At 36.6% G+C, this 27009-nt stretch overlaps 1 protein-coding gene across 1 annotated transcript in view; it reads left to right on the forward strand.

Annotated features, from left to right (window-relative positions):
• OTOGL (otogelin like) overlaps positions 1 to 27009 on the forward strand; it is a gene marked incomplete at both ends in the record, with an annotated part of 156347 nt that overhangs the window by 57940 nt on the left and 71398 nt on the right. Inside the window, 6 exons of the mRNA XM_079714238.1 lie at positions 4240 to 4347; positions 5093 to 5231; positions 15296 to 15430; positions 20894 to 21043; positions 23391 to 23510; positions 26147 to 26263. Of these exons, the coding sequence (XP_079570364.1) occupies positions 4240 to 4347; positions 5093 to 5231; positions 15296 to 15430; positions 20894 to 21043; positions 23391 to 23510; positions 26147 to 26263 (769 nt within the window). The remainder of the gene's footprint in view (positions 1 to 4239; positions 4348 to 5092; positions 5232 to 15295; positions 15431 to 20893; positions 21044 to 23390; positions 23511 to 26146; positions 26264 to 27009) is intronic.

Here is a 27009-nt window from a genome sequence, read left to right on the forward strand (position 1 = left end):
GCTTCCCTGTTGGCGCAGTGGTTGAGAGTCCGCATGCCGATGCAGGGGACACGGGTTCGTGCCCCGGTCCGGGAGGATCCCACATGCCGCGGAGCGGCTGGGCCCGTGAGCCATGGCCACTGAGCCTGCGTGTCCGGAGCCTGTGCTCCACAATGGGAGAGGCCACGACAGTGAGAGGCCCGCGTACCACAAAAAAAAAAAAAAAAAGAAAAAAAGAAAAAAGTAATGCAGTGAATCGAGGAGAGAACTCATTTCAGGATGGACTTGGCATTTACCTCCTGATTCAACTGCAATTTTGGGAAAATGGTAGTGAGCCACTCTGTATTCAAAACACTTGAAGTACATATCTTTTGTATATTCTGTTGTGCTGTTACTGTTGTTGATTTTAAGTTATATTATTGATGCCAACTGATCTATCTAATGGATGTTACAGAAAATGGTGTGTTGAGGCTACTTAGGGCAGTGGCTAACAGCGGGAGCTCTGACTTCAGACACGCCTGTTTCAAATCCCAGCTCTGCCGATATCAGCTGCGTGATTTTTCTGCAAGTTCCTTTAAAGTCTCAGTTAGGCATTGTGAAATGTGGTGTGTGTGCCTCTGTGTGTGTGTGTGTGTGTATACACTCAATAAGTATGGGCCACTATTTTATGGCAGCATAATTTACTCTTATCTTTGTACATTTTCTTTAGTAGCAGAAATGCCTAGTATACATGGAAGGTAAATACAGAATCTGGTGGCTGTTTGCTTCCTTGCCGGCACACATGGAATCTGGCCTCACTGGCCTTCCTTCTTCTGGTAATGAATAGAGGCAGTGCACAGAGGGAGGGCCGCCTAAGGCAAAGAGGTCACCCATTCTTTCTCGATGAACGTACTCACACAAAGCGATTCCTGGGCTCTATTCATATAAACCAGGAGCAAAGAAGAGAGAGGTTTTGTGGTCTGTTTCCCAGGAGAGTCACATTTGTCTAAATGGTCCCAATCTGGAATAGGTTGAAGAGCCAAGTAATGGGACTGTATCAATCTCTTTAGAAAGAAAGGACATAGAAGGAGTGTGAAAGAACAAGGCCTTGCCTGGGAAAATAAAGGCAGGTAGAAATCAGGTCATACAGCAGACGAGCAAGGAAGACATTTTAGTAAAAAGGACAAGGGAAATAAAACCTTTATTATAGTAAAATAACTGAACCCTACAACATTGCTTGATTTATTTGATTTGATTATGACTCAGGGATGCATGGCTGATTAAATAAATCTACATCCTAATTTTGTTTCATGTGCTTGTGGTTGATGCTATTATTTAAAAAAATATCTATGTGCTGTCACCTTTGACTTTTAGTTCAACAGTGATTTATTAATTTACTGGTCAAATTTTATTACAAAAACTTAAAGTAATTTCCTCCCACCTCTTATTTTATTGAAATAAGTATAGTTGGAATTGACTAAGAGGCCTCTCACTGTTTGGAAATAATTTTGTTACATGGAACTTTCTATTATAAAGTTGTTTTTGGTAGTATGATTTGTACTGACTTCCACGTGACCTTGGCTGGCTTATTTTAGGACAATAAGCCTGGTGCCACTTGTTTCCATGGGGCTCCTTATAGTGCCAGCAGTTCATCGACTACAAATGGACCGCATACCTTAGCTCAGAAATCATTGTGGATTAAAGAAATGGAAAGTAATACAGTGGAAAGAGTCATATAGAAATGGGTTAAAATGTTGGCCCTCTTTCTTATTAGGTAAAGTACCTCGGGACAAATCTTAACCACTTGGAGTCTCAACTTTGTCTTTTTAAAAGGGGTGTAATAATATCTACTTCATAGATGGTTGAGTATATGCAGCCCACTAGTCATATGGTAGGTGCTCAGTAAATGTTTATTTTATTACTAACCCCACTTCCCAAACCTGCTTAAAGCAGACAATTCACAGTGATTTACAGCTCTCTTCTTCCTTCTTCCAGTTTTGATTAGTTATGAAAAACTCATCAGTCATCAGTGTAACCATTTAAAACCACTACTTTGGCTGGTTATTTAAGAATTGTGCTTATGGGCTTCCCTGGTGGCGCAGTGATTGAGAGTCCGCCTGCCGATGCAGGGGACACGGGTTCGTGCCCCGGTCGGGGAAGATCCCACATGCCGCAGAGCGGCTGGGCCCGTGAGCCATGGCCGCTGAGCCTGCGCGTCCGGAGCCTGTGCTCCGCAACGGGAGAGGCCACAACAGTGAGAGGCCCACATACCACAAAAAAAAAAAAAAAGTGCTTACAACATTTAATGGAGTATAACCTGTAAAAATACTGAATCACTATGCTGTACACCAGAAGCTAATATAATATTATAAATTAACTACACTTCAATTAAAAAATTAAAAATATGAATAATATTTTAAAAAATAAAAGAAATGAGAATTGAAAAAAAAAGAATTGTGGTTCATTTCCGCGAGGCATCCCTTATCTAAACAATTCAGCAGCCAGTGTTTATGAAGCACCTAATATCTGGGACATTCTGTTAAGACACAGGGATGATGGTGCTAAAATAAATATATATAAGTTAACAATAGAATCTACCTTATGGAATTGTCACTAGGATTAGATGAGTCAATGATGTATTTAAAGCGGATGGAACGGTGGCTGGGCCATAGTTAACACTCAGAAATACTAGTTGTTGTTATTGTTCTTATTTTCTCTGTAAGACGTTTAATGAATTACTTGCAGTTCATTGTGGTAAACCCTCCAATAAAGGTTTGTACAGACTGCTGTATATAGGGAGTGTGGTACATAAAAGATTGCACTGAAAAGATTGCACTAAATTGAGTCTTGAGTGATGAGAAAAAAATCTTTTAGTTTTCTAGGCAGAAGAGAGATGCAATGCTCTGGGAAAGTGGCTAGAAGTTTGGAAAGGTTGAGGGGAGAAATTATGGACTCTAGGGCACTGTTGTCTGAAAGAAAGAAATCTGAATGAGTTGATGCATCATTTATATAAATAGTTTCATTTCTTCACCTTTACTCAACAATTGAGTGTCTGCTATGTGCTAGGCATTGGCACACAACCATTAACAAGATATTCATGGTCTTCCGGAGTGAAACTTAAAGTCAAATGGATAACATATACATTAGATAAACTATGAGCGAGGAAGCAGAGAACTAAAGGAACATATGTGATCATTTCTAGTTTAGAGAAGAGGCAGGAAGTCAGGAATCCTGACTTCTATGTTAATTTGGACAACACAGAATTCTCACATTTTAAAGCAAGTTCAGAAAAAAAACTATGTATCTTATCTATTTTTACTAGCTAGATTTGAATGTTGCTATTACTATTTTATCATCCATTATTTATTATTTTAATTTCTTTTATTATTATATTATAGTTATACTATTATATATTTAACTTATTGTATGTATTTAATAGTATTTTATTATTTATGGAAGCTATTTTTGAGAAAAAATTTTAGGAATATTGAAAAATATATGTATATATTTATATTAAGGGTATTGAAATATTTATTATATATAATATGTATTTATTTTCATATCAAAATATTTTGATAATATACCCAAATTGATTTTTCCTTGAGATTATGAATAATGATTTTGTTTTAATTCTTGTATTCAGAGGTATTTTAAGGTACTTTCTTATGGGGTAATCTTTCATGAAGGAAATTACACTTTGAAGAAACCAACATTCAAAACTTGATATGTTAATAATAAAATGTGAAACACTCGATATAATGGTTTCTTATTCAAGACACACCTAAAGTCTCATGGCTTTTAACTTTAAACACTAACAAAAGAAGCTTTTGATTACTCTCTCTATCCTGTAATAGAAAATGTTATCCAGCTCATACTTCACTATTTTGTAAAAAAATTCTTAGACTCACAGGCTCTTCTATCAAGTAGCAAATATTAAAGAAAGGGAGATTTACTTCCTCTTTAATTGTTTTTTCAGAATATCTCACTTTACCCAGAAATTTAGGCTTCTGTCTCCCTTTTATTGTACTAAGTGATAACAAAAAGTTTAAAATTTTGCATCCAGTCATTTGCCTGGCATTTATTTATTTCTGTGATGTGAAAGGTACTGTGTGGTAAAATAGGGGAGAAAGACTGGATTCGACCCCTCCATAGGTCAGACAGAACATGCTTACGACAGCTGTAACAAATATAGATGGTTTTGAATATGACAAGATTGCTGATTGTTTAAAAAACTGAAATTAGTAGTTTATATTAAATAGCATTTACTTCTTCACTTGAAAGAATGGCAGAGCACAAAGGAAAGTGTTATGTTCCTGAAAGCTGTCCATGTATCTGGAAAGATTGGGAGTACCTCTCGGGAGAAGTGATTGCTACACCATGTTATACCTGGTAATGAGATCTGTTTATTTCACAATTTTCCTAAGAAATTGTATTAGTTTCAGTCATCTTGTATTTACTTAATGTGACTGATTTCAGCAAAAAGCAAATGAAGTCTGAGTAAATAAGATTTTAAAGGCTTTCAGGAGTTGGTTAGGAGCTACTACCTTTAGGGAGATCATTATTTTTACTCCTATTTGTTCAACCCAGGAGAAAAAAATGAACTATGACAATTTGAAAATTTAATAGGAAAAACATATCTCAAGTTTATAAGAAAGTGATAAGTGTTCCAAAGAGAAGGTCACATTTGATGGAAAGTTTTCTGTTTGGAAATAAGCCATAAAATAAAATTGAAATACAGTTTCCTTGAAATGTGGATAAAAATTCTAAGTTCATGAACAAGTCCTGTCTAAGGTATTTAAATGGACTCCAGTAGATGAGATGGCATTGTGGTCTTTTAGCCACCAGCAGGCGTATGTTTAATTTTTCATTCCATCACCTGTTTTCTGTGTGACCCAGGCACAATTTCCAGGCTTGGCTGTGATGTCTGATAATTTATTTAGACAAAGTGGTAAATATATGCCTTATCTATCATTGTAATAAAATGTTATCGGAATGAATTGGCCATATTTATAAGGGCTGTTGGCTCAGTGAATGCTTTTGAATACAAACCTTCCAATATTTATGCTGCTTGAAAAATACTAAGTAGAGCCAGGTTTCTTAGAAAGGTAACAGTGTTTGTATTATTTTCTAATAGTGTTTGTCGACGAGGAATGTTCAACTGCACGTATTATCCATGCCCAGCAGTGTGCACAATATATGGGGACCGTCATTATCATACTTTTGATGGACTGGAATATGATTATATCAGTGATTGCCAGGTATTTTTGATAAAGGTATGTCACAATTACTTCCTTTTACTTAAAATTATGTAAATACAATGTGAAAAACAAGTATGGTGGACCATGGCATATCAAATCCATGTATCATTAGTAAAACCTATAAAAGTTATAGCAATTTAAAATTAATTTCCTTGACTCACTGTAAAGTTTTATTATGTATAAGTAATGGGCTAATTCGTAAACTTTCTGTGCCTCTGTTTTCTCATTTGTAAAATGAGGATAATAATTGTACCTATCTCCTGGGGTAGTTCTTAGGATTGAATGAAATAAATATATGTAAAACTCTCAGAGAGTGCTTGCTATTTAGTAACTGCTCAATAAATGTCAGCCATTTTTATTTTTATTGGTTTAGTTTGGTGAATACAAATAGAAGACATTAAATCATGTATTGGACCACGTATTGTTTATAGTTGTAGCAATCAAAACGACATTGTTCTCAATTCTAGACATGCTATTTTGATGATATGCTTTGGTAAACTCTGGGCTCTGTATATCTGATAAAATCCTTAAAATTTCTCATATCTTTAATGCATTCGGATTTTCTGTATCCCTAAATTTTATTTAGATATCATTGATCCCAGAATTAAATTTCTAAATGAATAATGTAAGCTTTAGGAAGAAGTTGCACAAGAATAAGCGAAATAACATCTTTTTCTCCAGCAAGGTAACCTGTGATTATCTTGAATTTGTGTTTTTTTCTGGGTAAGGCTTTTATGTTTTTAGAGGTTCATGTATGATCCTGTTCTTTAAGCATATGTCAAGAAAGTAGACATATTCCCATTTTGTATTAGTTACATTAAATAGAAAACAAAAGTAAAATCTATAGCCTCAATGGAAATCACTGGGTTTCCCTTTCAGTGCTATTTTTAGCCTTCTTTATGAACAATTTTTTTTTTTTTTTTGCGGTATGCGGGCCTCTCACTGTTGTGGCCTCTCCCGTTGCGGAGCACAGGCTCCGGACGCGCAGGCTCAGCGGCCATGGCTCACGGGCCCAGCCGCTCCGCGGCATGTGGGATCTTCCCGGACCGGGGCACGAACCCGTGTCCCCTGCATCGGCAGGCGGACTCTCAACCACTGCGCCACCAGGGAAGCCCTTTATGAACAATTTTAAGTTTCTTAAAGAATAGATCCCTGGGAATGGATTTGGCAGTTAGATAATTATAGAAGATGACAAGTTGCCTATAGGGGTTTTGTGTGTGTGTGTGTGTGTGTGTGGTTTTGATACTATTTGGAGCATAGGAAAAGCACAGTGATACATATACATTCTATGAGTATTTGTCCTCTTAGAACAAGGCTTATTTAGCAAACAATTTTACATGAGAATTTTCTTGTCCCCTGAAGTTTAGGTTGTAAATTGAGAAGCTTGGAAAAGTAAATAACAATTTAGAGATTTGAATACATAAACAGATACTTTTTTTCTCAAAATGCATCAGACTGATTTTATACCAAATCCTTACTTCCCTTGATATTTAGGTGTCTCTGACATTCCTTAAGATCCCTCTTCCTGGGCTTCCCTGGTGGCGCAGTGGTTGAGAGTCTGCCTGCCGATGCAGGGGACACGGGTTCGGGTCCCAGTCCGGGAAGATCCCACATGCCGCGGAGCAACTGGGCCCATGAGCCATGGCCGCTGAGCCTGCGCGTCCGGAGCCTGTGCTCCGCAACGGGAGAGGCCACAACAGTGAGAGGCCCGTGTACCACAAAAAAAAAAAAAAAGATCCCTCTTCCTTTGACTTTCTAGATATTATGCTGTTGGAGCCCTTCAGTGTCTCTCCTGGTTTCTCCATTGTCTCTTTGCTGCCTTTTCTTTAGCATAAGTCCCAGACCATAGATGACTGAGTTGGCTCCTTCAGGGCAAGGACCATACCTTAGTCCCCATTGGTTCACCAGTGTAGAGCCTTGTGCTGGGAGCATAGTTGTTCACTGAATGGTGACTGAACTGGATGTCTGTTCTTGGCTCTCTGCCCTTTTCTCCTAATGCTTGGTATGATCATCCCTCTCTACAATCTTAACCTCATCTACAAGCTGATGAGTTCCAAATCGACATGGACAGCTCTGACCTTCAACTTCTAGGCTCTTCTGACTCAAGTTCATCCCTATAATAATACATTTTTTTCATTCTGTTAATCTTTCTAAGACTCACATTGCTATCATGTCATTGCTTTCTAAGAACTACGGTTGACTCCCAATTACCAGCTTCCATAAAATCAAATTTCCCTTGAGACCCTTTGATAATCTTTCAAGGGTCTCAGTTAGCTCCACCCCTCCTTTAGGTCTTTTCTCAGGGTATTTTCCTGTACCTGACTGCCTCTACTCCCTCAAAATAACTTTCCTAGTTCACTTTTCTCTGTTCTGTTCTTACACATCCTATTGTATTTAATAGTCATCATGTCAAAAGCAAGCAGCCCATTATATTCTGATTATTTTATGTGTGCTCAATTAGATTGTGTATCATTTTATATCAGAGCTCTGTGTTATACTGCTTTTGGGTTCCTCATAAGGGCTAGCACAATTATGGTTGTACTATAAGAGCTGAAAAGTTACTTGCTCAGTTTTTTAACCATTTTTTTAGAGGGTAGAAATCACAAGCTTACACTTAATTAGTAATCTTTGTTATAAACGCACATACATGCCTTTAACATGAAGTATGTAGAACAGTGCTTCTTAAACTTTAGTATGTATGCACATCACCTGGAAATCTTGTTACAATATAGATTCTGATTTTATGTGTTTGGAGCAGTATCTTGGATTCCGCAATTTTTAATAAACTACCCTGATGTTTCATGTCCATAGTCCACTCTTTGAATAGCAAGGATGTAAAGCATTTTCTTCTTTAAAAAACTAATTTTAACTATTTTTGAAATTCTCTTCTTCTGAATAGTAAACTTTGTCACATCTAGAAAAAACAAAGTATCATTGACAATATTGTATCAAACATGACATGTTCCCATTGGATATGTCATTGAGGTTAATTAATGATGCTTTTTATGCTTTTATTTTAAGTAGCAAAACAAAACTTCTGCCAAACTTTGTTTTCATTTTGTGTAGGGAAAAAATTATTTAGAAGTATTTACTAAAAACATTTTAAACCTTGTTCATGTATCACCATCACTGCAAACATTTTCCAATGTGTGACAATGGTCTTTGCTCATATGCATTATCATTTCATTCATTTAATAAACAATTTTTAGGGCCTATTAAATGTAAACTGTGTTAACAAAAACACGCCTTCTCTATTTATTAAGATAGAATTTTGCAAGAAAATTCTAAAGTTTTGAAACAAGGATCAGGACCTACATTTCTTTTTTCCTCCCCCCAGTCATTTTGCAAAATGCTGGGCATTTGGTGAACTCTTAACGACTACTTATTTGATCTACCTGGCTTTTCCTTAACTCCTCATTTGTCTTTGCAGTAGAGAAATCATAGTATTTACCACTGAATTTTCAAACAATTATTGTTTTTTTAAATTGAAGTATAGTTAATTTACAATGTTGTGTTAGCTTCAAGTATACAGAAAAGTGATTGTGCAGAAAGTAGAATATTTGTCTCAACTCTGATTCCTGACAAAATGAAAGTATCTTCTTCTGTTTGATGCTGAATGATGGTAGCAGTCTTTTTTTTTTTTTTTTTTTTTTGCGTTACGCGGGCCTCTCACTGTCGCGGCCTCTCCCGTTGCGGAGCACAGGCTCCGGACGCGCAGGCCCAGCGGCCATGGCTCACGGGCCCAGCCGCTCCGCGGCATGTGGGACCCTCCCAGACCGGGGCACGAACCCGTGTCCCCTGCATCGGCAGGCGGACTCTCAACCACTGCGCCACCAGGGAAGCCCTAGCAGTCTTTTTTTATTGGTGCTGCAATATAACAGTGCCATTTTATTTAGCAGGCAAGAGCCATTAAGGTTTGGCTTTTAGATTTTATAAACCTGATTTCCTATCATCACTTTAATTTTCTACTATATCCTTCTGTAAAAATGCATACATAATGTTCAGTCTCAGATTTTAATGAGACATGCCTACCTGTATATGAGAAGACATGTTGCAGGAAATGTTATTCCAACATTTGGATACCTAATTAAATATCTGGGTTAAGATCTGTCATTAGTGTTCATGTGGTAAAAATAAGATATAAAGAATATTAAAAGTCTAAAGCTTCAAACTTTAGAATTGTATATGCCTTTTTTTAACACCTTTATTGGAGTATAATTGCTTTACAATGGTGTGTTAGTTTCTGCTGTATAACAAAGTGAATCAGCTATACATATACATATATCCCCATATCTCCTCCCTCTTTCATCTCCCTCCCACCCTCCCTATCCCACCCCGCTAGGCTAGGTGGTCAGGAAGCACGGAGCTGATCTCCCTGTGCTATGCAGCTGCTTCCCACTAGCTATCTGTTTTACATTTGGTAGTGTATATATGTCCATGCCACTCTCTCACTTTGTCCCAGCTTACCCTTCCCCCTCCCCATGTCCTCAAGTCCATTCTCTATGTCTGCATCTTTATTCCTGTCCTGCCCCTAGGTTCTTCAGAACCTTTTTTTTTTTTTTAGATTCCATATATATGTGTTAGCATACGGTATTTGTTTTTCTCTTTCTGACTTACTTCACTCTGAATGACAGACTCTAGGTCCATCCACCTCACTACAGATAACTCAATTTTGTTTCTTTTTTATGGCTGAGTAATATTCCATTGTGTATATATGTGCCACATCTTTATCCATTCATTTGTTGGTGGACACTTAGTTTGCTTCCATGTCCTGGCTATTGTAAATAGAGCTGCAATGAACGTTGTGGTACATGACTCTTTTTGAATTATGGTTTTCTCAGGGTATATGCCCAGTAGTGGGATTGCTGGGTGGTATGGTAGTTCTATTTTTAGTTTTTTAAGGAGCCTCCATACTGATCTCCATAGTGGCTGTATCAATTTACATTCCCACCAACAGTGCAAGAGGGTTCCCTTTTCTCCACACCCTCTCCAGCATGACCAACATATACTTGATAAGCCAAGAAATATTTTATTCGACCATGGAGTAATTATTTCATACCAAAGACAAATTAGTGATTAACCAATGAAACCTAATAGTCATGGTTTTGAAATATTATCATTCCAGATAGTAAATTTCTCAACACTTGGAGATTTTCTGCTGCAATTTTAATTAATTAATTAATTTTTTAAGAATCAGCATTTCCTTTGAGAAGGATAGAATGGCTGCCAGCACCATTCATTTACTTGCTGCTTTTTCATAGGCAAGAATCACTTCTGTGAATATCATATTTAATTCCTTCTTCCTTGTCAAGCAGCTCTCTTTCCTCCTTGTCTTGATTACAAATTCCAGACTTTGTCATTGGTAACGCATTTTTATCTGGTAAAACTTATCATTTAGTTTTTTGGGCTCTGTGAAGGATCTAGTAATCAAATTCATAAAAATTTCCCTTTTATTTGCCAATTGGACTTTTAAAAATTAATACTTATTCAGCTTCATCTTGAAAGTATAATGTTACTTGACTCTGAGATATTGAAGGAATTGTAAAGGTTTTTTTTTTCTTTTTAATCTCTGGATTGTGGAGCTTTTTTGTTTTTTAATGTGGACCATTTTTAAAGTCTTCACTGAATTTGTTACAATATCGCTTCTGTTTTATGGGTTTTTTTGGCCACAAGGTATGTGTGGTCTTAGCTCCCTGACTAGGGATCAAACCTGCACCCTCTGCATTGAAAGGCAAAGCCTTAACCACTGGACCACCAGGGAAGTCCCTGGATTGTGGAGTTTTAAATGTAATCTGATTCCAGCGAATACTTGCCCTATCTTTGTTGATGTTTATCAAACTTTAAAAATTTGGGCTTCCTTGGTGGCGCAGTGGTTGAGAGTCCGCCTGCCGATGCAGGGGACACGGGTTCGGGCCCTGGTCTGGGAGGATCCCACATGCCATGGAGCGGCTGGGCCCTTGGGCCATGGCCGCTGGGCCTGCGCATCCGGAGCCTGTGTTCCACAATGGGAGAGGCCCGCGTACCGCAAAAAAAAAAAAAAAACTTTAAAAATTCAAGTTCTCTGATATTTTATTCATTTTGGAGGCTGTTTATGCTATACTTTAAATAGCACAAGGAATATAGCACATTATTTTTTAAGTGTGTTGAAGCAAATCTAGGACAAAGTTCATAATTATATTTCCTGAGGTAAAACTTTTTTAAGAGTAAAAAGAGTTGGAAACCAAACAGCAACTTGACCTGTGCTATAAGCTCAAAGAAAGAGAGGACACTGGATGTTTTCAGCAAAAGTGGCAAATTTAATATTCCAACTCCCGGATTTCAGAGCCAAATTCTACTTCCATTATCTATGACAGGCTCCTGTCACTGCTAGGTTTCTTCCTGTAACTTGTTCTAGATTAGGTTTTTCAACATTCTGTTCAGTTGATAGCTCAAATGTTTGGTGCTCTCCTTAAGTCTCTGAAAACCCTTCTAATTTCATCGCTCTCAAATTTTTATACCTTGTATCATATCATCATTTTTCATGTCAGTATTTCTTGTGTGATTTCTATGTGTCAGGCCCTATACTGAGAAGTGGAGGTACAGAATGTGCAAACATAGATATCAGTTTAGGGTCCTTTGAAACTTAGGCTGGTGGTGGAGAGTTATTAATCAGAAAATCACAAAATTCATATAAAATTGCCACTGTAAAAGTTAATGATGACCTATGCAAAATCCAATTAAACCTTTTAAATGTCTGTCTTCCTTTTTTGAAGTGGTTCTTGCTTTGTCTTCTCTGAGGTAATTCTACTGCTTCTGCTGGTCTTTGACCACTCCTCAGTCTCCTCTGGTGGCTTCTTTCTCCAAGAGTTTCTTAGAACACTGGGTCTCACAAGTTCCACATTTTCATGTCTGTCTCCTCTATAAAACTCTTAGTTGCTTGTAATCTCATAATATCTTGAAGGATAAACCCTGTATGCATTTATGTATGTACGTAGGTATGTATTTATCCATCCATGCATCCATCTGTCCATCCATCCACAGGAAATGAAAACAGAGAGGAAAAGAAGTCAAAGGAAATCATTACACCCTATTTAGGCAAATGTAAAGATCTAGATAGAGCTAGATAGAGCTTTCTCTGTCAAATAAGAGTAAAGTGCAAATTAATGGCATAGTAATTATACAATGGTGTGGCACTTCAGGAAAAAAAGGAAGAGAGAGATAGAGAAGAAAGAAATAACATGTAAAAATTAGATGAAGATTTCACTCTGAATAAAATTTACTTCCCATAAAATAAAAATATTTTCTGCCTTCCAGAAGTTATGAAAGAGATGATGGAATTAACTAATAAGAATTTAAATGTATGTCAAGGGAATAAAAGTAAGTGAAAAAGGAAATAGTAAAATTAAGGAACAAATTAAAGCCCAAAACACATTATAGAGTTGAGAAAATAAGGATTCTTTTAAAAAATGATAAGTATACCATCTTTTGTTTACCTTCCCTTCCTTTTTGTTCAAATGTGAGAGATAATCTATTGTCTACAGTTGTCTTTTTTTTTTTTTTTTTTTTTGCCTGCATAAAAAAGTCCCTTGGCCCATCAAAGAATGTGCTGCTTTGGGGCCATTCAGCTGTGGAACATAAACCATGGCTGCCTGAGGCTACTGTATCAGCAGGGACTTTCTGTGGGATAGTTACCATTAAAAGGGGCTGGGACTATGACAGGTCTTAGACTGACATAGCAAGTAAAAAAATATACTACCTTGAGAGGTGCTGACATTTTATGTTTTGGAATCACTTGGGAGAATATTCTCTATCAGTGTTTTCAGTACCTGAGCATAAAGGGTTTGAGGAATCTATGTGGCACATTGCTGTTGACCTTTTACCTCTAGCTTTGTGTTACTTACTGTGTTGCTTAGCAACTCTGTAGCATTATCTCCAAACCTAATATTAACTTGAAATATATATTGGAAATGGAAATTGGAGAAACGTGACTCTTAGGACTTGATAGTTTCAAGTTACTGTCAGCATAACATGATATTACCAGGCAGATGATACAATATAGAATATTTCTTGGCATTTCTGAACATGATATTACCAGGCAGACTATACAATATAGAATATTTCTTGGCATTTCTGAATTCATATAAGGACTAAAGCTGACATTGGGGCACTTTAATTAATAGTAATAGAAATGTAAGGGCAATAGGAATCCTTTCAGCCAGCTTTTCACATCCCTTAATCTAAATGACTCTTTCCAAGAGGAAGAGGAAAACAAAACCCTGAATTATATATATATTTCTTCTTTGAAAATTGTTCATAAAGGCAGAAAAGTGTGACATTATTTTTTGAGTAATACAGTGCCGTAATCATCTTGATGACCCTTATTACTCTCCTTTTCAAAGTTTAGGCAATGCTTTGGAAAAGAATTGTTTAAGAAGAAGAAAAAGCTCTCGGTTCTTATGAAGTAAGGAAAATTGGGTCACAGAGGGACAAATTAATTACTCTGTCAACAGCATTCATTGAAAACCTATCCTCTAGGCACTATGTTATAGTAATTACTAATAAGACAGGAAGAATTTGGCCAAACCAAGAAATATATTGAGCTAGTGTTCATATTGTTGGTGGTATAAAAAACTAAGTATGGAGAATTTACATCAAGACATATATGATTTCCAAACATTTAAGGACTCTTCTCACTTTGAAAATAAACACTGCCCCATATATCTAAAAATGAAAAGGATTCAGGAAATGTATGTGAGCCTTTGAAAATTGGAATTTGAGTTCAAAGAGAATTGTTACTTTCCTTCTGATGAAATTCCCACCTTCCACTAGGTAGTGGAAGGACTCAGGGCAGTGTGGCTTTAACTTTTGGGGCGATAAGGACCACTTCAAAAATTTGATGACAATCATAGACTTTCTTCCTAGAAAAATACAGATACTCAAAAACAACATTTTAGGGCTTCCCTGGTGGCGCAGTGGTTGAGAGTCCGCCTGCCGATGCAGGGGACACGAGCTCGTGCCCTGGTCCGGGAAGATCCCACATGCCACGGAGCGGCTGGGCCCGTGAGCCATGGCCGCTGAGCCTGCGCGTCCGGAGCCTGTGCTCCGCAACGGGAGAGGCCACAACAGTGAGAGGCCCACGTACCGCAAAAAAAAAAAAAAAAAAAAACATTTTACAGTGAACTTCCAGAGTCTGTAGAACTATTGAAGTCCATCTATTAAACTGGGATAAAAATTAAAAACCCTGTTTTCCAGAGAGAGAGTTCTTAGTGGATGGAGAGGGGAGTGGCTGAAGGAAGGTGAGGGTGAGGTAACTGGTGAAAAGGTTAGTGTGTGGGACTAAATAATAGTCTCTGGAACTAAGGATTTCCTATAACCTACAACTGAATTTTCTCCTCAACCATTACTAAACTCTTCCTAATTTCTCTGCAAGTGGCATTAAAAAAGAGGATTTTGAACTGTGTCTCTGCCCTTATTTAGCTAAGTGACTTTGGACATTCATTTAATCCTTCTTAACCTCTGTTTCTTGATCTGTAAAATGGAGATAATACATAATTCAAGAATTATCATAAGAATTAAATGAGAAAATGCATGTAAAGTTGGAAGGAAGCCCTTAAATGATATGCATCATTTTATTTACTAATACAGTGTCAAAGTTTTATATTTATGGAAATTTTACCTTGTAGGCAAATAATTATTTAGCCAGAAAACTGGCTGAAAATAAAACAAAAGATGTTGTCTAAAATGAAAATATTTCTTTTAAAATTCCCCTAAGTGACAGGTCTTGTTGGGTATTTGATAAGAAGAAGCTGGTTGATAAATTTGAGCTGTAAAAATAAAATGGAAAAAAAATGCTTGTTGGAACAACATTTTAACAGGAGATATTACAGATAAATGTTTAAAGATTGAGCTATCTTGGTATACTTTTATTAAATTCTTCACATTATTAGATCAAAATGATTTTTATTTTAGAGGTACGTTGTATTTCAATTTCAGTACAATTCATTGTAAATCTTGGACTTCTTTAAGATTTGTTAATGAAAAATAAGTAAAAATTATATATAATATACATTTGTATTAATATAATATTTTTGACATTTCAGAGTACAGATGATTCAGATATATCTGTCATTGGCCAGAACAAGAAATGCTTTGACAACGATATTGTTTGTTCTAAAAGTGTTTTGATTTCAGTTGGGGACACTGAAATTTACCTGAATGATACTCCTTACAAACAGGTTAGTGAATTATTTCTTGTAAATCATTTTAACTTGCCCTAAGGATACTGAAACTAAAATAGAAACATTGTGGGGGTACTTTTCTTTATAAGTGGTTACTAGGTTTGAAATTTTTTCTTTGTCATTTTATGTAGCTTCAGTAAGTCATACTTGATTTGTCTCTTTTGTTTATGCTCCACTTCTCCATTTGCTGATTCTTTCCTTCTCACCTGTTACCTGGAGTACTTCAACATTCTCCAAGCTAGACACCTGGCCTCCAGTTGTTCCCCTCTGATCCATCCTGCCACCCTGCAGCCAGGGTGGTTTTCCTGAAATGGAAATGTAATCTCCTGAGACCCTAGTGCTTCAGAACTTTCAAGTGACCTCCCGTTGCCCTTACATGGCCTCACCAGTGTGGCCATTGCTGCTTCTCCTACTGTACCTCTCATCACTTTCTGCTTCAAGCCCATGTTCCAGAAGTTGGAGCTTCTATCAGTTCTTCAGATGCTCTATATTCTTTCTCTCACCTCTGGTTCTTCTTCAATATCATTGCTCCTACCTGGATCAGCCTTTCCATTTAACTTATTCTTATGTGATATGTCTTATCTTATCTCCTTCAAGGAGTTCCACCTCTTGCCCTCAAGCTCCCTGTCAGGACATGCATCACACTTTAGTGAAATTACTTGTGTGGTGGCAGTGGTCCCCAACCTTTTTGGCACCAGGGACTGGACAATTTTTCCATGGACCGGGGGGTTGGGGGATGGTTTAGGGATGATTCAAGTGCATTACCTTTATTGTGCACTTTATTTCTATTATTATTACATTGTAATATATAATGAAATAATTATACAACTCGCCATATTGCAAAATCACTGGGAGTCCAGAGCTTGTTTTCACTTGCCACTCACTGATAGGATTTTGATATGAGTCTGCAAGCCATTGATTTATTATGGTCTCCGCACAGTCAAACCTCTCTGCTAATGATAATCTGTACTTGCAGCCGCTCCCCAGCGCTAGCATCACTGCCTCAGATCCACCTCAGATCATCAGGCATTAGATTCTCATAAGGAGCGGGCAACCTAGATCTCTCACATGCGCAGTTCATAGTAGGGCTCACGCTCCTATGAGAATCTAATGCTGCCGCTGATCTGACAGGAGGTGGAGCTCAGGTGATAATGCAAGTGATGGAGAGCGGCTGTAAATACAGGTGAAGCTTCTCTCACCCACTGCTCACCTCCTGCTGTGTGGCCTGGTTCCTAAGAGGCCACAGACCGGTACCAGTCCAAGGCCCGGGGGTTGGGGACCCTTGTATGGTGGTCTGTGTCTTTTCTATTTGTCTATGAGTTCTGTGAGAATTGAGACCGCTGTCTTATTTGTTCATTCTTGTATACTTGGAGCCTGTGCAGTTTGAAAGAAGGAATAAAGTTCATTCATTCATTCATTCATTCATTTATTCATAATATCTACTTTGTACAAAGTTATGTGTTAATTATTGGGACTACAACAGTGCAAAGACACTCACTGTGCTTGCTTTTAAGGAACTTACACTGAGGTGAGGGACACGTTTCAAGTAAATGAGGCTGTGCAGTGTGGTGTGCTCTGGTAGGAGTGTGTTTAGGAAAGCAGGAGAATCCCTAAGAAGAAGACCTAAGCCAACCTGGGGTGTTCAGGGTAGTCGTGAAGAGCATAGACTGGCTTCAGTTAGTACTCACTTAGAGCTTCTGTTCCGTCACCTGCTAACTGTGTCACTTTGGGCCACTTTATTTAACCCCTCCAAGCTGCAGCTTTCCCGTTTGTAAATTTGAGATGATGATGGAATCTACTTCCTAAGTTCACATGAGGATTAAATGAGAGAATGAATTAAGGGAAATGGCTCTCCTCCTCTCCTCACCCTCCTTATTTTTTTTATTTTTTTATTTTTTTTGCGGTACGCGGGCCTCTCACTGTTGTGGCCTCTCCCGTTGCGGAGCACAGGCTCCGGACGCACAGGCTCAGCGGCCATGGCTCACAACATGTGGGATCTTCCCGAACCAGGGCACGAACCTGTGTCCCCTGCATCAGCAGGCGGACTCTCAACCACTGCGCCACCAGGGAAGCCCAGCCCCTCCTTATTTTTGAAGGCTCAGAAGACATGCTTTGGGGGAAATGATTTGAGCTGAGTCTTAAAGGATGAGTAGGTATTAGGCAGGTGAAGAGAGAGAGTAGAAAGGCAATCAGTACAGAGGAACAGTCATGTTGAAAGGAACAGGGTTCAAAGATAAAATGGCACGTTTGGAGAACTGCAAGCGGTTTCGTTTGGTTGATGTGGATGGGGATAGTGGAGGGAGGGTGAGGCAAAGAGATTCAGGGAGGAGTGTCCAGATTGACTTTCATGCAGGAAGCTTGGGGACAAGGGCAGTAGACAAGAAGGCTGTGTAATATAATATTTGAACTTACTCTACAAGGAAGAAATTTTGGAATTAAGTGACATGATGTGACATATGGCCTTTATAAAGTGGCCTATTTTTGAGTTTTTAGACTAGCATTTCTCGGTTTGGTTTGCAAAACTTCTGCATTAGAATCGTCTAGAATACTTATTATAAGAGCTGGTTCCTGGACTCCACCTCAGGAATTAGAATGGCTGAAGTTGATGACAATCAATATTTCAATGGTTCCCCAAATTCTGCACACTGAAGTTTGAGAATCGGTGCCATAGATCTTAGCTCATGTCTCAATAAGAAATGTTGAGACCAACCAGGCAGCAATCAAGATTTGAGCAAAACAGAGTTTGTACAAGTCATGCTAACATCTTTTTGAAGTAGTTACTGCAGTTTGGTGTAGCCATCAGCTGGATATTCATTTATAGGTGAAGGTTCTCTCTAAGAGAAAGGGTGTGTTAAAAAAAAGAAAAACTGAAGAGAAAATAGTAAATGCTCTTATAAAGACTGTTTGACACATTTTTGAAGTGGTAATTGCAGTTCTGTGTAATGTTCGTCTTCCAATTTTCACCTGAATGCAGGTGCTGATGAATCTCCATATCAGTTGTGAAGTATAAAGTAAGATGAAGAAAAATCATGAAGATAGTTTGACCCTAACAAATCTCTGGCTAATATTTTTTCTTGAGCATCAAAATTGAAAATAAGTACCATTTGTTTTATGGCAGATGGATTGCTCATTCAGGGGAAGGAAAAAAACCTGTTATTTTTTCAATAAATATACCACTCTAATTTTATCAACTATGTAGCATATAAACATTTTATGAGTTTAAGCTGTATTTTAAAAGTTTTAATTCTCTGCTTTTTATAACTTACTTTTTCTAACATCACTAGAGTTTATTTAAAGTGCAATAATTCTCCCCTGAAGTGGAGGTCCAATTCATAATACCTCAACCTTATAAGGAGAAACACCTTTACTTCCTAATCTGAAAAGTAAGGAGTACACCATCTCCTTCTGACCATTGTTCTCTTGTAGCAAACTGCCTTGTCTAATAAAAATGAAGGATTTAGCTCTACAGGCAAATAGAGAGGATGTGCTTTTACATCAGGATAACTAATACAAAACCAACCTGAAGGAAGTCCAATAATCTTATCCAAAAATTTATTTTATGTTCCAGTGATAGGTCAACCAGCCTGAGGGAAGTTTAATAGGAAAATACATGAAAAAAGTATTTCATGGATTGAAAAGGAACTATAAGCTACAAACATTTCACTTACTTACTTTGATTATTGCTGTTCAGGCTGGAAGCTGAGAACTAAGAACAGGCCAGTGCAGGAAGGTGTTAAAAATATATGTTACCCTTGATCTAGAAGCTGCAGATACTGCCATGAACTTGACAAAGTGCATCCTTCTAGGAGCTAACGTTCATGTAGGGGGGAAGACAGATAATAATGACAAAGACAAATCAGATAATAGAAAGGTCCTGAAAAGTGTAATCAAAATGATAAAAATAGGTTCTATGGCAGAGGGTGATATGGGGGTCTGACAGGCTACACATTTTATGGGCCTAGTGAAAAATGAAAATGTAGAGCCCTTGATCAAACGGGGAAAATTTTTTTCCTTTGTTTTTTAGTCTTTCTTTACCTGCCATAGTGTTTTTTCTTTATTATTTAATGCCTTGCTCACTTAGACACAGGGTACTTCCAGGTTGAGTGCAGACCCTCACAGGTACTGAGGGCATTGCCCTATAACTCCAACTTGGCACTGGGAAGTAGAAGGAAATGAGGTTAGGTAGAGTCCATTAACAATTCATACTGTCCTATACAATATACCGAGCGCTTATAAGTATGACCTTGATCTAGGAGACTGAAAACTCCTTATGGATGTGACTGAGTTTATTTAATTTGCCCTATGAAATATTTATAAAACGGTACACTCTAGTACAGTGTTTCCAAACTATGCTTTTGTTCTTACTTGGGGGAGAAAAATAACCAAAGGACTTCATATCTCCTTCACAATTTTTATTTTGCTTCTGGTTAAATTTGTTTTATTTACTTTGACTGAACCGTGTACTTTTAAAGTTATTATGTGAGTTAATTTCAATGCCAGATTCAGCATAATCTTTTATAGGGTATAGCTCTTGCCCATAAAGAACATTGCATATTCTCACTTTAGGTTAAAGGTACTCTAAATTTTCCCAGTGGGTTCCATCTCTAGTTTCTCCCTACTATTATCCTTTCTAGCACACACATTATTTTCTTTTAATATACAAACATGGTCTGCCATTTTACTATTCAAAAGCCTTTATCGAGGACATTTTGCACATGGAATAACAGCCATTGATTGTGATGGGTAACTTGATGGCAAAGGGTCTCAGACTATGCTTGTCATGGAATCCATGCTGTAGCTCTCTGGTGCTCTCCTTAGTACTGAACAAATCTTAAACTTCCTGCCCCTAAGCCTTTATTCAAACTGATTCCGTTTTCTTGGGATGATTTCTTCCTCATTCTCTTTTCCAGCCCTTTATATCTTCCTATCATGGCCTCTTACATATCAGTAATATATGTTCCACCTCTTGCAAAGAGCCTTCCTAAGTTCCTTTTATGGAAATTCATCTCCCTGTCCTCCTTAACACCTCTTTCTCTCTATAGACACACACACACACTCTATGCTTTTGTTTTTCAATTATTCAGGTGAAGTCATACATTTTTAGTACTCAATCATATTTATTCACCATCAATATAGAATTTCTGGGTCAGCAGGTATATCCCCCTAATGTACTCTATGTCCACGCCTTGTTTGTGCTCTTCTCTATAACTGAAATACCTTTTTCCCTTTGCTCATTTATCCATGTTGAGCCTATCTACCAGTTTGTATCTTGTTACCAATTTTATGATTTTCCTATTTTATGCACTTGTTCCGTCTTTCACTACCAAATTCAGGAAAGACAGGGCTAAGCAAAAATACTAGTACATAGATAATTATTGATGGATATTAATTAATGTTTACATTCTGGTGAGAAAACAAGAAATTCATTTTTTTCTTTATTATGCTTTTTCTTTTTTGAAGAAACGATCAGGTTTTTTTCTGGAAAGTAAACCAACATACCAGCTTTGGAAGGCAGGGTACTACATGGTAGTATACTTTCCAGAGAAAGACATCACTATTCTTTGGGATAGAAAGACAACCATCCATATCAAAGTTGGCCCACAGTGGAGGGTAAGTCAGCCTATATGGTAGGTCAATCCAAATGAGATGCAAAAGATGAAATTACATTTACCTTTTTGATGTTTTACAGAAATAAAATGATTGATGTTTTCCTTTAAGAAATAAGTTATATTTTCAGAATTACTAACTCAGACCCGAGAGAAGAACAACTTTACCAAGTGCTGTATACAGTTCTTTTTTACTTCAACCTTACAGTATCCAGTTTTCCAAAGTTACTTAGGTCAGGTTCTTTTTCTCCCATTCCCTGCAGCATGGTTATTTGATATGTTTGTAGTAGAGTTAGATTCATTTATTACAGTTTGCATTCCATCTTTTCCTCCATATTCTGGATATTTTTTAAGTTTACATACAGTAAAATTCTAAAAAAAAATGTAAAATAATTTACTTTTATGGGCTGCAGTTCTGTGGATTTTAACAAATGCATGGAGTTGTGTATCCACCACCACAGTTCTAGATAGAACAGATCCATCAATTCCCAAATTTCTCACATGTTGCCTCTTTATTGTCAACTCCTACTTCCATCCCCTCACCTTTGGCAACCATTGATCTATTTTCCATCTGCATAGTTTGGCCTTTTCTGGATACAGTAGAAATGAAATCATGCAATCTATAGCCTTTTGGGTCTGGCTTCTTTGACTTGGCAAAATACATTCAAGATTCATCCATATTATTGAATGAATTAATTGTTCCTATACACTGCTAAGTGGAACTCTGTTGTATGGATGTATTAGTTTGTATTATCCATTAATGGTTGAAGATTCAATCTGGGTTGTTTATAATCTTTGTCAATTTATATTTTACATTGTTTTAATTATTGTTTACTGTTAAATATTGTACTAGATATTATTAAATATTTTTATTATTTTAGATATTTAAAATTTTATTAAACATTTTAAGTTTATATGTTAAGGTTGTTTTTGAAATGTTGATATAGTTTTAAAAATCCACCTTATCTGAAATTGAAATTGAGACTCATGGATATAATCTGTGGCAAGTTAGGGAAAAATGGGGATAGTAATAACAAATTCTTATAAAACTGGAAAATATACATATTTTAAAGTATTTAAAAATGTTATAAACTTAAGATATGATTGTATATTGAAGTCATTTTCTTTCAGCCCTAAGCAAAATAAAGCCCCAAAATCTATTCCTAGGTGTTTGCTGCCATCTTGCATTTCTTTGATGAAGATGAAGTAATTTAGTCATTGCCATACTTCTTCAGCTATGCTTTCTGCCATTGTTTACCATGTATCCTCCCTTCCTTACTTTTTGAAAACAAATTAACCATTTATTCTTCTACATCTTCCCTTACTTTTACTGCTGCCTTAAATTTTGGGGTGAGCAGCAGTGGAAGAGGCCACTGTCTTTGAATAGGTATTGTGGCTTCTGAGAGCAGAGGCAGCATGGTAAGCACTGGCCGTGGCAGTTGCAATCCCAAGGTTATTGTCAGCTTTGCTGGAGGCATGGGCAGCCAACTTTATTAACAAAGGGCTGTGTTCCATTCTTCAGTACATGAGGAGAGAGGTCAGTTTGTTTAATTCCAAAGCTTAAGGAGGATTTTCATTGCTTTTGGAATCTCATTCTTCCCTGTACTCTTAATCCACCTCCCTCCCCAAGAGAAAAGTTTTTCACATTATTTGAGAAAATGCAGTGGACATTGTTGATGTGGATAATCCATATGGCACTTGCAGTAACCACTGCATAACCCATAACAAACTTTATAAGAATTAGGTAAGATGTGGATTTCATTTATTGTGTCTCATGGTGGCATGATATATGAATATAGAGTTAACTTTTTCTTTAAAAGTTATGCTTTGATTGTTTTGGCTTTTCAAAGTATGACCTAAAGAAAGATAAATTATTTCTATGGTTTCAACATTTATAGTCTTAGAAAACCTTAAACATAACAGGAAGTGGGTCTTTCATCATTAAAATGTAAATATGTAAATATACACAGAATATGTATATATATACACATATTTGTATATACACACTCAGACATATACTGTAATGTTTGTATTATACTTGTACAAATACTGTAGTGTTTGTATTATACTTTTCCAAGTTACTTATATTATTAGTTATATCAGTGCTAAGACAATGGTAGGTGTGAATAGATAAAATTTGGGGGATGGAAAAACATTTTTGAGAATCTAAAATAACTGTTAATTTTAATTAAATAGATATGAAATTCCACCTTCTTGAAACATTTTTAAAATGGTTATTGTGGAAATTCTTAAAATGTCTATTTTAAATCTCTTGAAAATTTCAGTGAATATTAGTCCTTAAATGTTAAAATGAATATAGAATATTTCATGATAATTTTCTTTTACTTTAGAACAAATTATCAGGATTATGTGGAAACTTTGACAAATGTACTTCAAATGATATGACCACATCCAATAACTTAGAAGTGAGAAATGCCCAGGTATTTGGAGATAGTTGGGCATTAGGACAGGTAAGTAGAATATATGTATTTTAGAACTAAACAAATATTTTTTGTTGTATTTATCCACTAAAACATTTTATCCTTACAGAAAAATTTATTTAGGTAATACTATTTTATGTAATATTTGTGCAGTAATTCATAGTTGGCAAACTCAAACTACTTTCACGTTTAATTTCTCATGTAATCCTGTGACAGTCTTGTAATGTAAAGGGTGTTGACTCCATATTATAGATGAAGAAATTGAGACTCAGGAAGGTTAAATGACTTGTCTAATATTATATATCCAGAAAGCCGCAGGAGTGACTTTCAAATTCACATCTTCTAATCTCATGCTTTTCCTTTCACTGCAAAATTCTCTTTCAGTGTATTTGTATTTCTAATGATGTATCTTTTGTCAACTCAAGGTAATGAATAAATGAAGGCAGTATTTCTTAACATTTGCTCTCCAGACATGGCTGGATGTGGGATGGGGAGGGGTAGGGAGTGGATTTGTGGCCAACTTACCTTTCGGAGAAGTTAGAATAAATTAAGTCAGGCATATTTCTTTTTTGAAGGATTTCTTGAGGCATTATATTCCTCTAAGGGAGGGATGTATTTGAAGAGATTCCCGAACTTACTGACACAGAACTTACGTTTTTGTGTATTAGTTATCAAGGAAATAGTTTTCTATGGGATACAATCCGAGAAATGCTGAACTAACTCAGAAAACAGTCAAACTGGAAATTTGTTCTACTCTTTTCTTCTACTTTTTTTTTTAACCTATTTTTTTTCTAACTGAAAGTAGTGTCTGCAACTACAATTTCCTGGTTGGTTACTATTTGGTTAGTTGCCTTACTATTTTGCCTAATTTACTAATATATCTAAATCTTTTTATAAAAATAAAAGGGGATTGGGGTTAAACATTCATCCAATTTAGTAAAATTTAAGCAGTATATTTCATTGTGGTCTACGTTGGAAAGTATAAAGATTTTGTTTTTTAAAATATAAAATGAATTAAGGAATACCTAATTTATACTAATACTAAATATTTGGACTCATCAAAGAATTTTAGACTCATTAATACCTAATGGACAAAGCTGAAAATAAAAAAAAAAATCATTCAGTAAGTTCTATTTAGCACTTAATATTTTCCAGGATATATGAACACATAATATTATTAAAACATAGCCGCTGCCCTTAGGAATTTAGAGTCTAGTTTAGCAGACGAGGTAGAAAAACTTAACAATGGAAATATGAGACAGGTGCTGGATAGAGGTGTATACAACGTGGAGTTTGTGATGGTCAAAGGAAGGTTCCCCAAGAAGGTGCCAGTGAGCTGACTCCTACAAGACTCATAAGAGCTATACAAGTGAAGATGATGGGAAAGAGTGCAGCAGCAAAGGAGGGAGCATCCCTTTATAATGTGTCAGGAAGACTGGAGTGAGTATGGTGCCTAACAGAATTTTAAGAAGTTCAATATGGCTGTGGTGGAAGGTTTGAAGTAGGGAATGGCTAGAATGCAAAATATAAAGCAGCATGATACGTGTGCTAGGATCTGGACTCGAAGGCCCTAAATTAGTTAGGCTCTTATAATCCAGCTAAGAAATGTTAAATCAGTGAAGATTTAGAAAACTATCTAAATCTGAGAGACATCTGAAACATCAGCATCTGTTGAAAGGACCGCATAAGGAAAGATGAATTTGGAGAATTCAAGAATGCCTCCGATCGTCCTGGCTTATTGCATAGACACTGTTGCTCTTCCAGGAGACAGGGCACAGAGGAAAGTAGGTGGTAGGGGACAGTGGGGACAGGACAATGGTGTAAGGTAAGTACATTTTAGAATGTGTTGAGACAGAAGTGACAGAGATATTTATGTGGAAATGTCCCAGTTTTTGAGATCTCAGAAAAGAGATATGGGCTGGAAATATGGATTTGGTAGTTACTATCATATTCAGGTTGCTGGAGCCATGAGACGTGTATAGGATGAAAAAAATAGAGATTTGAAGATCAAGTCTTGCAGAGAAGGGAGGTGGAAGGAGGATGAGGAGTGGCAGCAAATGAGCTATAGGAGGAAACCCCGCAGAAAATGGTGCCCCGAGAAACACATGAGAGACATGTAAGAAGGGTAAAGTATGAAACAGAATCAAAGACAGTGAAAGGGCAAGTGAGATGAAGACGGAAGAGTTGCCTTTATTTTTAGTAACGAGATCAGTGATGGCCTTCTCCAGGCCAGTTTCAGGGAGGTGGATTAGAAGAGGCAGAGACCGAATTGTTTAGTATATGGGAGGTGAGCCTGTAGACACTTGAGTGTGTGCAACTCCTCAGAGGATGGCTTGTGACAGAAATGAAGGACGAGAAAATTAAAGGAAAGAGAATAATTTGCTTAGGCAATTTTTTTAGTCATGTAATGCAACACTTGACAGTTTAAAAATGATTTACCTTCACTCTCTAATATTTTCATGATTTTAATAGTAAATTTAGTTGCTTTCAAAAATAATATATACTGTTAACACTGAGTTGGCTGAGCACAGGTGCTTTAGGTAAAGTCTGTCTAAAAGAATGAGAATATATTAGATATGATTGTGGTGGATGAAGTCAGATTAGGTTACTCTGGTTTCAGCTTCAGAAATCACCCCTTAAAAACATTCTTTTCTCTTTTTCCACAGTGTGAAACCCCAAGTGAATCATTTAAACCCTGTGAGGCACATCAAAACAAATTTCCTTATGCCAAGAAAGAATGCTCCATTTTGTACAGTGATGTTTTTGCTCCTTGTCACAATGTGGTAAATGAACGCTTTACTAAACTTTCCAATTTAAACAAGTACTGCTGTATCTATAATATTGAGATGAACAGGACAAATAATTTAGCTACCCATTGGCTTTTCAGGAATACTACCTAACCCTTGTTAGGAAGACAAATTTGGTAGTTTGTTTTTCTGTGGCACTGACACATTTAGTTGATTTACATTCTTCCTGACTCCATCTTATTTAACAGCGTATATAATGCTTGTTAATGATCTGTTTCAGTTTATGAAACATTTTTACGTCCATCCTCAAAGCCATAAATGACTGATCAAAGCCATAAATTCTTATTTCTCTTCAGAGGACACTACCAAATGGGCATTCTTCTCCTTAACCCAAAGTATAGTTTAAAAGTATTATTAGTGACACATTTAAAATGGTTTTAGAAGCACATCCCAAGATTGAATGTAATTTATTTAGAAATGTAACTTTTTAAATGTCTTTCCAACATAATAATTTTAGGTTCCAATAGAAGTTTTAAAAATAGTTTAAGATATTATTAAAAACTGAGCAAAAGTACATTTGTAAGTAGAACATTCTTTTAGTGCCATGCGAATATGCCAATAAAGAAACAATGAGCTTCTACAGATATTAATCTGTTGTATTGCAGATGTCGAAGTTATATTTGTTAGTCCCGTTACCTATGTTGCTAGTTCTTTGATCTTACATTTGCCTAATAAATTCCTTTGGATGAATAGAAGTTTGAGATATCGAGAACTCTCTAGGT

This window comes from Hyperoodon ampullatus, assembly GCF_949752795.1.
Source record: "Hyperoodon ampullatus genome assembly, chromosome: 11".
NCBI classification, from domain to species: Eukaryota; Metazoa; Chordata; class Mammalia; order Artiodactyla; family Ziphiidae; genus Hyperoodon; species Hyperoodon ampullatus.